The 12,908-nt window shown below is 51.4% G+C and overlaps 2 protein-coding genes across 3 annotated transcripts in view; both read left to right on the top strand.

Annotated features, from left to right (window-relative positions):
- Window positions 1–5,431, top strand: part of Pmepa1 (prostate transmembrane protein, androgen induced 1) — a 50,099-nt gene extending 44,668 nt beyond the window's left edge. The window contains exons 4-5 of one of the 2 annotated variants that reach the window (XM_029536181.1): window positions 1,980–2,030; window positions 2,248–5,431. In XM_029536181.1, coding sequence (XP_029392041.1) covers window positions 1,980–2,030; window positions 2,248–2,769 — 573 coding nt within the window. In that variant the 3' untranslated portion in view covers window positions 2,770–5,431. The remainder of the gene's footprint in view (window positions 1–1,979; window positions 2,031–2,247) is intronic. The other variant, XM_021193302.1, reaches the window with a different exon arrangement.
- A 6,138-nt stretch (window positions 5,432–11,569) lies between these two features.
- The window catches only part of Zbp1 (Z-DNA binding protein 1), a 5,844-nt gene continuing 4,505 nt past the window's right edge, over window positions 11,570–12,908 (top strand). The window contains exon 1 of the mRNA XM_021194877.1: window positions 11,570–11,744. Within this exon, the coding sequence (XP_021050536.1) occupies window positions 11,711–11,744 (34 nt within the window). The 5' untranslated portion in view covers window positions 11,570–11,710. The remainder of the gene's footprint in view (window positions 11,745–12,908) is intronic.

Raw genomic sequence — 12,908 nt, 5'->3', positions numbered from 1 at the left:
GCTTCCTGAAGCCCCAGGGTTAGGGAACACCAAGAGACGGTTATGTGATATTCGATTGCTGTGACTTCAGCATATGCTGTGACCCACACCAGACTGTAGGCCCGGGGGATATTGTAGTCCCTCCTGGCGGTGACCCACACCAGACTGTAGGCCCGGGGGATATTGTAGTCCCTCCTGGCTGTGACCCACACCAGGCTGTAGGCCCAGGGGATATTGTAGTCCCTCCTGACACAACTGCAGCTTTGCAGGCAGAGTGAGGCATGTAGACAGGGTGTCATGAGCAGAGACGAGGCCGTGTGGAGGAAGGGAAAGGGCTGGTGTTCTTGGTCGCTCGTCTGTGGCTGTGATAAAACCTTGTCACCAAAGGCAGCTTGAGTGAGGAAGGGGTCATTTCAGCTTACACTTTCAGGTGACAGTTCATCACTGAAGGGAGCATGAGAGCTGTGAGGTTTGCTGGGCTAGCAGTGGGTAGGCCTAGCATTGAAAGAATCTGAGCAGATTTGGGAGAGGATGTGGGTAGGAAGGAGTAGGCCCTGTGGGAAGAGGCAGAGGCAGGACCCTCGGGGTGCAGCATATGAGGCCTCTTGGCCTTGTGGACCCCGCCAGCTCCTCCTGCAGAAGCCACGCCTTGCTTAGTGTATACTTGACTGCCGCGGCTGCAAGGCACGGGTGGAGGGCAGCTCAAGGCTTCACTATACAGCAGGCAGAGGTGCCCAAGTAAGGTAGACTGAGTGGCTGTGTGTGGGGGGAGATCTGAGGGAGGGAGGCTCCAGCCGATGGGATGCAGACACCAGGAGACACCTGTGTGTCTGGCTTGTATGTTTAAGGGCAGCCAGGGCCATTCACTGTATCAGAGAATCTCCACCCGCAAGTGCAAGCCCCAGCACCGCCTAGTGGCCACTGGGTGAACTGCAGTCATCTACAGCTCAGGGTGGGGGTTGGGGGGGGGGGAGAACTTCTCTGAACTCACAGAGGTGGCAGCCCAGTGTGGTTTAGAGTGGTAGGAAGATGTATTTTCATCTGGATTGTGGTGATGGGATGTTTACTTGACCACATCGTAGGCTCTGAGTGTGTGAGAGTATTATTTCTGTAGGTACAACCGAATAAAACCAAAATTAAGGTGGCTTTTCCACAGGCTGGCAGTTACACTAGAACCATTCAGGAGAGCTCAGAGCTGCACCCCACTCTCCTGGAAGAGTTTGTGCCCTTCCTGGGACTCCCACTGCTGAGGACGGTAGCCTCATGAGTGGCAGCCATCACACAAATGATTCCATATCTGTTTATTGATAATGAAGATGTGAGAGACTCTAAATTACAGAGTCTGTAGGGACCCAGGCACTGAACGTCCCAGCGAGGAGTGGCCATTCCAAAGGTCTGAGGCACATGGGCTTAGCATGCTGAGGCGTGTCAGACCTGGCTTCTGTGCGGGGAGGTATGTGGCACCTGTCACTTTCCAATGTCCCCCGAGGGTCATCCGGATTGTGACATTCAACATTAAATTCACTAACTTCTCCAGCCAAGCACATGTGTCTACATGGTCAGATGCTGAACCTGTGAGGTCAGCGTTCAGCGATTTGGGCACGATCATGCAGGGAGCAAGCAGTCCTGGTAGAGACGGGAGGGAGGTGGGCAGGCGGGCAGGCCAGGTTGGGCTTCCTTATAGCCAAGTAACGGTCAGCTCTAATGCCCAGGGTCAGCTCTAATGCCCGGGGAAGCCGTCTGCAGGCTGTGGGGAGGGGCGCCCCACAGGTCAGATAGTGCTTGGGAAAGCCTACAGACAGCAACAGGAGCTGAGGGGGAGGCCAACAGTGCCAGTGCGGCCTTGCCTCAGACCATGCCGATGTGGTAAGGTTGGAGGATGGGAAATGCATGCGCCCAAGACTTCACTCCAGGATGACAAGTTCAAATCTAGGATAGGCGGCATCTTGTGTCACCAGCTCTGTCCACTGCTGACCCTGTGTCCTTTTTCCATCCTACAGGAAGGATGCCTCTGGCCCTCAGAGAGTACGGTGTCAGGCGGAATGCCGGAGGTAAGACCAAGTTGCGCCTCCCTCTCCCCCTCCCGCCCCCCACTCACTGGACTCCAGGAGGTCCCCTGTAGTGACATCTGCAGCCAGCCCTGTTTCTAGGGGCTTCCGGGGATTCACCTAGGGCCACCTTTCCTGAGCCCACACAGCCTCTGACTCTGGGGGAATCCAACCTCAGTCTGCCTCCCTCCCTAACACTGCTCTACCCCCCTCCCTCCAGCCACAGGTCTATGCCCCGCCTCGGCCCACTGACCGCCTCGCTGTGCCCCCCTTCGTCCAGCGGAGCCGCTTCCAGCCCACCTACCCCTACCTGCAGCACGAGATTGCCCTGCCACCCACCATCTCACTGTCTGATGGGGAGGAGCCCCCACCCTACCAGGGCCCCTGCACCCTCCAGCTCCGGGACCCTGAGCAACAGCTGGAGCTGAACCGGGAATCTGTGCGCGCACCCCCTAACCGGACCATCTTCGACAGTGACCTTATAGACAGCACCATGCTGGGGGGTCCCTGTCCCCCCAGCAGTAACTCGGGCATCAGCGCCACCTGCTACAGCAGCAGTGGGCGCATGGAGGGGCCGCCCCCCACCTACAGCGAGGTCATCGGCCACTACCCTGGCTCCACCTTCCAGCACCAGCAAAGTAACGGGCCGTCCTCCCTGCTAGAGGGGACCCGGCTCCATCACTCGCACATTGCCCCACTGGAGAACAAGGAGAAGGAGAAACAGAAAGGTCACCCCCTCTAGGAGTGGGGGCCGGGGCACCTGTAGGCAAAACCGCAAAAAAAAAAAAAGAAAAAGAAAAAAAAATAACACTCCGCACTTCTTAAGAGAGAAGAGAGAGGAAGTCAGGGGATACACAGGCCGAGTGGCGGTGTGGTAGTTCTCCTGTCTGTGTATAAATATTTACATGTTCTGTGTGGTCTGAATGCAGAAGCTCAGAAAGCTTGCAAAAAGAAAAAAGATACCATGTTTCTTTGTTGAGCCGTGTCTTGAAGGCAAAAGAGAAAAATGCTCTACTAGTCTTTCCTTTATCGTTCTTAGTTGAGCTCTGTGCGTGAATGCTTAATTTCTTTTGTTTATGACGGTTTTACTTAACTTTAAAGACATATTTGCACAAAACCTTTGTTTAAGATCTGCAATATTATATATATAAATATATATATATAAAATAAGAGAACTCTGTATGTGGGAGAGCAGGAGTATTTTTGTATTAGAAGAGGCCTATTCAAAAAAAAAAAAGTTGTTTTCTGAACTAGAAGAGAAAAAAATGGCAATTTTTTGAGTGCCAACTCCGAAAGTGTGTATTACCTTGTAAAGAAAAAAAAAAACCTACAAAGCAGGGGTTTAGAGCTATTTATATAAATGTTGAGATTTTGCACTATTTTTTAATATAATATATCAGTGCTTGTTTGATGGAAACTTCTAGAGAGTGTGTTGAGACTTGGAGAAATGTTGAGTTTCAGTCTGAACAGAGCAGCAGGGGTGTGTCCCTCTGCCCCCTGGGTCTCAGAGGGCCCCCACTGTGCAGGAAAGCCAGGCTCCCCAGGGCCGCATGACTTGCTGCCTGCAAGCCAATGGATGCTTCTGTCCAGACAGGCTGTGAACAGTTACACATTCCCTGCCGAAGGGGACCCGTGTCGTGTTGTCCCTCTGGGTTACAGCTGAGTCAGGACCGCCTCCCCTCCCCCCCCCCCCCACACAGAGGCACCCAATTCCAGATGCCTTTCCCAATATGAAAATAAACTGTTACCGAAGGAATCTTAGTTTTTTTTTTTTTTTTTTTCTTCCTCTTTAAAACACAGTAACTATGAAGATTCAGTGTTTGGGGGCAAGGTGTATCCCCAAAGCCAAAGCAACTCCCTGAATTTGGTGCCAGGTGGATACAGCAGCTGGCTTCCTGCAGAGGCGGGTTAGACTCCAGTGTCCCAAGGCTGGGATCTACGCAGTTCCACGCTGGCATGTAGGAACGGCCCAGGGTGATGGCTGCTTGACCTCTGACCATGTGTTTGCCTCAGTATTGATTTTCACTTCAAGAAGCCAATTAACAGTCAACCTAAGATTGAAAGAGACAAGCCCAAGTGTTCCCCCAGGAAGCCCAAAAGGGTTAGGAAAGACTGCTAGCAACTCCAGCCCATCCCTCTGCCTCCAGTGTAATTTTCCCTCTCTCCCTGGAATCTCCCCTCCGACCCGGAAGGAGTTGTATTAGATGTGGTCATCTGCTCGTCATTATCACATGTTAGCGGGGTTGGGGTCTCATTTCCCAGCATGTAATTAGTATGTAGATGCTGGGACCCCTAGAGGGCTTGCTGTTGTGTCTTCTGTGACTACAAGAGAAAGGGAGGGAGTGTGTAGTGAGATCTCTTAGGGTTCAGCAGGAACAGAGGCATCCCTCGGGTGAGTCTGCTGGAATCCCTGGAGTGACCCCGCCACCCCTCCCTATCCACAGGGCGGTCCCATTTTCTGCGGAAAATGTTAACACGTAAACGAGAGACGAGGCGGTAACGTGTACACTGCATTTTTATTACTTGAAAATCTTTTGGAGTTCAGGCCTGTTTATACACATACAGTTTTTAAAATATAGGTTACCCTGCTACTCCGAGGGACCCTGAAGGCCTGCAGATCCATCCTGGCAGGACATTCCCAGGAGACCTCCTTCCCTAGGAGTGGTTGACCTGACCTCTCCATGAGGACCCTTGGAAATACCACGTAGAGATAACAGTATGTTGTCACCGAGATGTCCCGTGTTTCCTTGTGCGAATAATATCCGATGCCTTACCGAGGAAGAGCTCTCCCTCCGGGCTCAGGGTCAGGACACTCCCTACAGTGTCTCACTCTTGGGGCCAGTCCAGCAAGGGCTACTGCTGAAGTTCAACTGTGCACACCCCTTCCCTTTCCTTCCCTCAGCGTGCATGTACCCTGCTTGCAGAGGCCCCCCAGCTGTCCCTGCAGCCTTCTTATGGAATACCGCATGTGGCCCCCATCCAGGTGGAGATTTTAGACAAGTAAACTTATTTGTGTATGCGGCTTCCGCTGAAAGCCAAGCCCAGTGAATGTGCCCACTGTCCTCTGGGACCAAACTAGCTGTCCTTGCTTTGTTGAATGGGTTGTTGTGGGGGCTTGCTGGGCTCATTTGACTTAAGGGCACACCCACTCCTTTGGGTAACAACTCTGGACTAGAAAGTGGGGTTCCTTGGATGTGGGTTGTAGAAGCTTGAAGGGAAGGACTTGCCTAAGGTGGGGTGTCTCCTGTCCTGAGTGTCAGGCTGTCAACCCCCCGCAGGCTGCTGGCAGTGGGACCCTGAGCTCTGGCCAAGCTCTTCATGCTGGATCCACACTTATCTCTTCCCGTGGCAAGTTAAGCCAGCCCCGGGAAGTGGCTGGTTGGGAAGGAACTGACTGGGTAGGCTGGGGGGGGGGGGAGATGGGGAGTCTATTGCTCCATTAGGTTCTGAGAAAGGGACAGTTCTTGACTCCCTCTGCCCCACTTTACCATCTCCACTGCTTGCTCCAGAGAGGTCACAGCCCCTGCAGAGCTCCAGGCTGTGAGCCAGCTTTGTAGAGCTGGGGCCTGCATGACTTTGCCTGCTGCGCCTAACAAGTCTGTTGTTTTAGCAAAAAGTTAAGACCTGACCCTGTCCTACCCCACATGTAACAGGAATGGGCGGCAGGCAGATTCCAGACCTTCTCTGTTCTTGGTCAGTGTTGTGACCTGTGTGGCTGACTTCCATGTCCCTCAACTTCCAGAACCACAGAATATTGTAATGATGCGAGATGTGTTCTCATCTGTGCTCTGGACTTGAGAGCCCGAAATGCCACACCTCCTGTGTCACCTGCCACCCCTCCCTCAGAACACTGTCCGGCTGCACTGCTGCTTGGCTTTGGGGTGCCCTTCTTTGCAGCTGTCACCCCACCTTCTGTTCCTGGTCAGCACTTGGGATTTCTCCATGCCTGAAGCACCCCACTGTGGGAGACTGTACCCAGGCCTGAAGAAGCTGTTCTCTGTGTATCTATAATCTTTGGTGCCAATGTTGGCATTCTGAAAAGCCACAATACACAATAAATTTTACAGTTCTTTGGAGAGTGAATTTTCCCTTTTTTTGGCTGGGTAGCTCTCCTTTCCTGCCCACCCTCATCTTCCCGCGACAACACAGAACACATAAAGACAGAGGCTACAGTACCTGCTGGGGGCCCTTAGATGGTTTGTTCAACATCTATATGAGGTCACCTGGGGGTGGGGGTGGGGGGTCAGAAGGGACCCTTGCTTCGACAAGTGGCTCTAATAAAGGAAGGGTGGGGTTAAAGAGTTCCCCCAAACTTTTAACGACTTCCCTCATTTGCTGAGCAAAGTTCAGGTAAGGTCTTCAGAAAGACACTCTTAGATGACCTTCAGAAGTGAACCCCACCCGAGACACGGGCTATGTGACCCCAGAGGAGGGGAAAGCAAGATGTTTGCAGGTGAAGGCCAACCTCGGATCAACAACAAGGAGGTCTCTGTGGTAAGTTACACCCAGGAGTGCCATGTACCAAGCTCTCCTGGTCCTCGGTGCCCAGAGTGGAGCAGAGAGGAGCCCCAGCAGTGCGTGGGTGCCCTACTCCCGGGTACAGGGCTTCAACACAAGGCTCTCTCGGAAGCTGGGGGTAGGGCACACAGACCCCCTAAAAGAGCTCCCCGGTGTTTTATCACCCTCCACCCACACACTGAGTACCCAGTACAGGCACTGTTTACTTCATACAGAGCCGTCTTTAAGACCCAGGATTTTTAAAACCTTTAGTCAAAACGGAGGTGGATGCCCCAGGGGCGGCTGGAGTTACCTAAGGTTGTGGGATGTCTGCCAGCTGGACCAGGAGCACTGGCTGCCCACCTTCAATGCAAGTTTCCTGGTGGCAGAGCCCGAGTATTTTAGAGAACTTAGGAGGAGCCCAAAGAGCTTGCTCCCCCACTGCTTGTGGGGAGCACCTGCACACCACCCCAGCTGGCCTCTGGGCCACATCTTCTCCAGGGTCACTCCCACAACTCATTGTGTCCCCCCACACACATCAGCCACTCTTATTAGCACTCTGGCTTTGAGGTTCCTTATTAGCAGGCACCCCTCGAACCTGTGGATCATTCAGAGAGAGAACCACAAGCACCAAGCCGGAAGCTCGCTGTCGAAGGACCCTGTGTGTGCTAGCTGTGTGCCTCCTGCACGCTCAACTTCAGATTGAGTGCCCAGAGCACACACGGGTGAGGGTCTGATAGTGTGCAGGGAAAGGAAGAGTTTGAGCCTCAAACTACAGAGAAGGGAAATAACAAAACACCATGGGAGATGTTTAATTAACCATCTGGAAACCCAAATATCATGTCAAGTTCATTAATCACTCCATTTAGCTGTCACCAAAATTTCATGAGCCTTTGCTGTAGTTGAAGAGAGGTGATGGCGAAGGATTCTCTCTCGCCCAGTAAGCATGACCACGTGGATTTCTTGTCTTTTAAAGTCTATCTGGGCCTAGGGAGATGGTTCCGTGGTAAAGTATCTATCACACAAGCATTAGGACCCATGTTCATATCCCTAACGCCCACATAAAAGCCAGGTGTGGCAGCTCATATCTGTAACTCCAGCACTCCTGAGCTGGGGTTGTCAGAGCCTGGAAACCCTGAGGCTTGTGGGCCATCCAGTCTGGTCAAATCTATGAGCCCTGTGGCCCATGACTTAAAAATAAGATGGAGAATTATAGAGAAAGACACTTGACATTGCACATGTGTGCGCAGGAGTGAGACTCCTGATCAAAACAAAACAAACAGAAAATATAACTTAAGAAAACTCAAAGTTACCATTATAAAATTCAAATAAGGTATAAGCTGACGCCAGGGCAGAGTTGTCTGGATGTGGGAAAGGCAGGAAAGTAAATCTGAAACAGGTTGATGGGGAGAGGAAGGGGGAAATCTCTCCTAGACATTGGCTGACCAATGGCAGCCTTCCCTGTCCCCTGGCCCACTTCCTGCCGATAGCTCTCCCTACAGTCAAGATAGGCCACCTTTCCCAACTCAGAAGGAAGCGTCTGGCCCTGGTATGACATTGTTCTGGGAAATCATTTCTCTGAGGGCCAGGGTAGGTGCCTAGGCTTCTGGCCCTGGACTGGTCTCAAACACCACTGACAAACCAATTGTCTAAACCCTTTGGTAAGTGACCAGGGAGACAAATAAGATGGCTTTGTCACACAGAGGGACAGCTAGGGACAGAGACAAAGAGACAAGCAGCCTGTGCCCCATGCTCAGATCTTTGAAGGAACCTTGGATGCAGCCATTCCCCAGTTTCAACGGGAAGCTGAGACTCATAAAGAGTAGGGCCTTGTTCAAGGCCCGGGGCCAACCAGGGTAGATGCCCAAATATGCCCAGTGGATAAAGGGACACTGAGGCCCACTGACTGTTCTGCCTTACAAGACCCACACCTCCATAGGACTTCAGAAAAGCTTGTCATCTAGCTGGGGACCACAGACACCCTAACTGTCACCAGCCACCCCTGACCAGAGCTCTCCCCGCTCTCCCCGAGTCTTACATCACAGTCCTGGCTGTGGGGAGGGAAGGAGATGGGTTTTGCCAACACAATATGCGGTAAAATATATCTCTTTTAAAAGAGAGATCACAAAACCTGAAGAGTGGAGGTCGGGCATGTAATTATTCCCTGCTTGGGGCAGAGAATTCCAATAGTTCCCAGAAAAAAAAAAAAAATGGAGTGTGTTCTCCAGGATAAAAAGAGACCAGCTTGGCATGCCATCTTCTCCCTCTTGGCCCTTCCTAACCTAGAAGAGAAAGCACCTTCCTCTACCCACCCCTGTTAGCCTTGAACACTGGCAGAGGCTCTCGGGATAAAAGGCTGTGGAAGCAGCTTTACCAGACCCCACCCAGGATCTGCTAGAGAAAGAGGCTGTGTGTGGCGCAGAGGAAGGTCTCAATGCCAGACACAAAGAGACAAGTCCTTGCTCTCTCTTTGAGGAAGAGCCTTGAATTTGCAAGGACACTTAGGTCTCTGCCAGTATCTGCCGTGATAGGTATCACTGTGAGCCAAAGTAGTGCAACCCCAATTTTATCTGGGTACACGGTGATCGGGGAGACAGACCTCCTTCCCCAGCATTCCATTGGGGGACAGAATGGTTAAGACTAAGTCCTGTCTGATAGGATACTAGTGGGAAGTTGTGCAGCCTGCAAGGTGTGTCCTTCAAAGGGAGATACCTACTGTGTTCATTTTGTTCTGCTGCTGTAATACAGGGAACACACACACACACACACACACACACACACACACAGAGAGAGAGAGAGACAGAGACAGAGACACAGAGACACAGAGACAGAGACAGAGACAGAGAGACAGAGAGAGTTAGTTATTCAGCTTACAGCTTCACAGCCCCATTACGGAGAGAAGTGACATTAGAACCTTGGAGAAAGGCTGCTTACCGGCCCATGCTCACCCAGCTTTCTGATATACAGCCCAGGATAACAAGCCTAGGAATGGTGCTGCCCACAGTGGTCTGTGTCCTCTTGAGTCAGTCATCAGTCATGATATTCTCTCGCAGTGTGTCCACAGCCAATCAGCTCTGGGCAATCTCTGAATGGAGACTCCCTCGGGTAGCTCTGTATTCAGTTGACAACTGAAGCTACTCACCCCTCCTCCCCGCTCCCCGTCGCTTACTCCTGCTTCTAAGAAGGAGTGCACACAAGATAGGTAGAATTCCAGCAACCATTCTAAAACTTAAGGCAAACCATATACAGACTACAAAATGGCAGAACCAGAGAATAAAAAGAACCTAGGTGAAGGACAGCACCAAGTCTGGGGTGTCTGCCAACTGTTGTAATCAAGAGCAGCAACAGTTAACAATGAAAAGGCACATCTGTGCCTTCCAATCTATGGCCACAGAGGCTGAAGGTAGGACCAAGGCTGAGAAATAGTTTGGAATTTTTTCTTTTCTTTCTTTTTTCTTTAAAAAAAAAGATCTCCCTTTGAAAAAAAATTTTTTTAAGAATTTATTTATTGGGGTTGGAGAGATGGCTTAGTGGTTAAGAGCACTGACTGCTCTTCCAGAGGTCCTGAGTTCAACTCCCAGCAACCACGTGGCAGCTCACAACCAATCTGTAATGGGATCTGATGCCCTCTTCTGGCATACAGGGTATATGCATATAGAGCACTCATATACATAGAATAAATAAATCTTTTTTTTTTAACATTTATTTCTTTATTATGTATAGAGTACGCTGGAGGAGACAAATGGCATTTTCACAGGGGTCACCTAAGACCATTGGAAAGCACAGATATTTACATTATGTTTCATGACAGTAGCAAAAGTATGGTTACAAAATGTTGATGAAAATAATTTCTATGGTAGGGATCACAACAACCTGCAGAGTCAGCAGAGTTGGGATAGTTAAGAACCACTGACCTAGGAGGCTCTGACTCCTTCCAGGTCAGCTAATGTAAGGAAGGGAAGCAAAGGGAAGGGGAAAATGCTGAAGAAAGAAGTGAGGAAGGCCCACAGGTCCTGAAGCCCTGCTAAGTCTGGAGCCACCTTGGTTAGGGACCAAGCAAGACCCCCCTGGGCAAGAGGCGGTTGGTGAGCAGGCGCCGCCTAGTGGTCGGTTTCCAAATGGCGCCTCTAGGAAACCCAGGCAGTGTCCCTCAAGGGGCACAGCTCAGAGTTCACTTAAAAGCGACCTTATTTATTTTGGGTGGCAACAGGCAGTGCAGTTTCTGTTTTCCTTGGCTGGTTTTGCAGGCTCAGTTTTTCCTCCCTGGAAGTCATAAAAATCACTCGGAAATGTTAATGTTTTCCCATGCCCAGGCCCATCCCAAGCTGTGTAGACCTAGCCTGGTCATGACCTGTCCATTGACTCTTTCAGGCTCTGTAAGGTGAAGCTGACTGGGGCCTTGCCACCTCCTGCTTGCCTTGCAGACATCTTGCAGGCACATCACCGCCTTCTGGTCTCCACTGACTGCTCCTGTCTTGCCCCGTGCACCAGTGACCTGCACACCAAACAGGTAGAGGTCCCAAGGTCACTTCTGCACTCACCCCACCTGCACCCTGTAGCTGGAACGCAGATTCTGGGATTACTGTGGGCTGAGTGGTAGACACAAGGCCATCTCTGTGAGCCTCGATCCCCTCTTACATAATATGGAACAGTGAAGTGTCTGAGCTGTTCACGGATCGCTGAGCATTTATGAGAGTGAGGGGAGGGGCTCTTTTTCTAGAAGGTATGTGGGTAGACGGTACTACACCTGCCTGTGGGCACGTGGGGGAGGCACAGAGGTGCCTTTTCACGGATCACTATCTTCCTCCTCACAGAGTTCTCTTCAGATAGTGCTCTCCCCATGGGAGACTATGTGGGTAGTCCCACCCCACAGGCCAAGCCTCCTCGCTTCTCTGTCACACAGTCGTCCGACTCCAGGGTGCTCACCCACCCCGATTTTCGATTTCGACATTCTTCCTTTTGAGAACCACACCAAAGTTTCGTTTTCTCTTTCTTCGAAAAGCTGGAGGGTGGGGCAGGGTGGGGAGGGGATGGAGCTAATGGGTATTTGTTTCCGGGATGGCAGCAGCTGGTGTCTGCTGGTCCAAGCAACCACTCTTTCCTGTGGATTCAGAGCCCCAGGCCTGACCACAGTTGCCAGAATCTACCACCCCCTGCCCCAAAGGCGCCCCCAGGCTGCTGTGAGCATGGCAGAAGATCCTGTTGACTCGAGCACAGGAGGTAAGCTAAACCTCTCCCTTTACCACGCTTGGGTCCCAGCTGAGGTTTCTATGGCTCCTAGCTCTTTCCTTGGCCCAGACAGCAACAGGATTCTGAGGTCACCACAGGGAAGTCAGCTTGCTTCAGGGATCCTGTGCCCCAGATCCTTCATGACACTTTACCTCATAGATGAGGTCACCAAGGCCTGTGACAGCCCTCGGGCTCTGAACTGTCATTTTGAGAGAGGGATTTGCTTTGATAAGAAGATGTGACTTTGATTTTGCATTCAAGCTCTTCTCCTGCCCTAGTTGAATCCTTGGTGTGACTACACACCCTGTCTAGGGGCTTCTGGGCTGTGGGAGGCTGCGGGGTGCAGGGCTGTGTGAGGCTGCGATGCTGTGGGCAGGATTTAGTTCACTGCTTTTCTTCATCTATTGAAAATCACTTCATTTTTGTTTTTGTTTTTGTTTTGTTTTGTTTTGTTTTTTGAGACAGGGTTTCTCTGTGCAGTCCTGGCTGTCCTGGAACTCACTCTGTAGACTAGGCTGGCCTCGAACTCAGAAATCCACCTGTTTCTGTCTCCCAAGCGCTGGGATTAAAAGTGTGTGCCACCACTGCCTAGCTGAAAATCACTTCTTATTTCAACATACTAGAAGTGGTTGCTCAAACACTATCAGGGAGGCAGGTTCAATCCAGGTGGCAGGTTCAGAGCCAAGCAAAGACCAGGAACTAAGGTCACCTGGCTCTCGTGGTTTCCTTTCCAGCCGTCACCTGCAGCCTTCTGCTTCCTAAAGTCCCACTTTCAGACCCTGCAACCAGTCCTTCAAGTTCACCCTTTGGAGAAGGCTTGGCCTGCTTTGTGTGTCTCTAGGGGCCAGTGGGAGAAGGGAGTGAAGGAGAGCCCACTGCAGGGCATATTCCCCAGCAAAGGCTTTGCAAGGCAAGGCAAAGCCAAGCCAGGAATAGATGCTCAGTGCTATAATCCCCCCAACCCTTCCCCTGCACTGGGGTGGGGCTGGGGCTGAAGCAGGAGGATTGCTGTGAGTTCCAGGCTAGCCTGAGCTAGACTTTGTCACAAGAGGAACGAAAGAAAGGTACAGGCAGACTCACGGATAAGCAGACAGACGTGCTGAAAGGCAGACTCACGGATAAGCAGACAGACAGACGTGCTGAAAGGCAGACTCA

This window comes from Mus pahari, chromosome 3 (genome assembly GCF_900095145.1).
Source record: "Mus pahari chromosome 3, PAHARI_EIJ_v1.1, whole genome shotgun sequence".
Taxonomy (NCBI): Eukaryota; Metazoa; Chordata; class Mammalia; order Rodentia; family Muridae; genus Mus; species Mus pahari.
The sequence above is the reverse complement of the archived record's forward strand: the minus strand, read 5'-3'. Positions and strand labels throughout refer to the sequence as shown.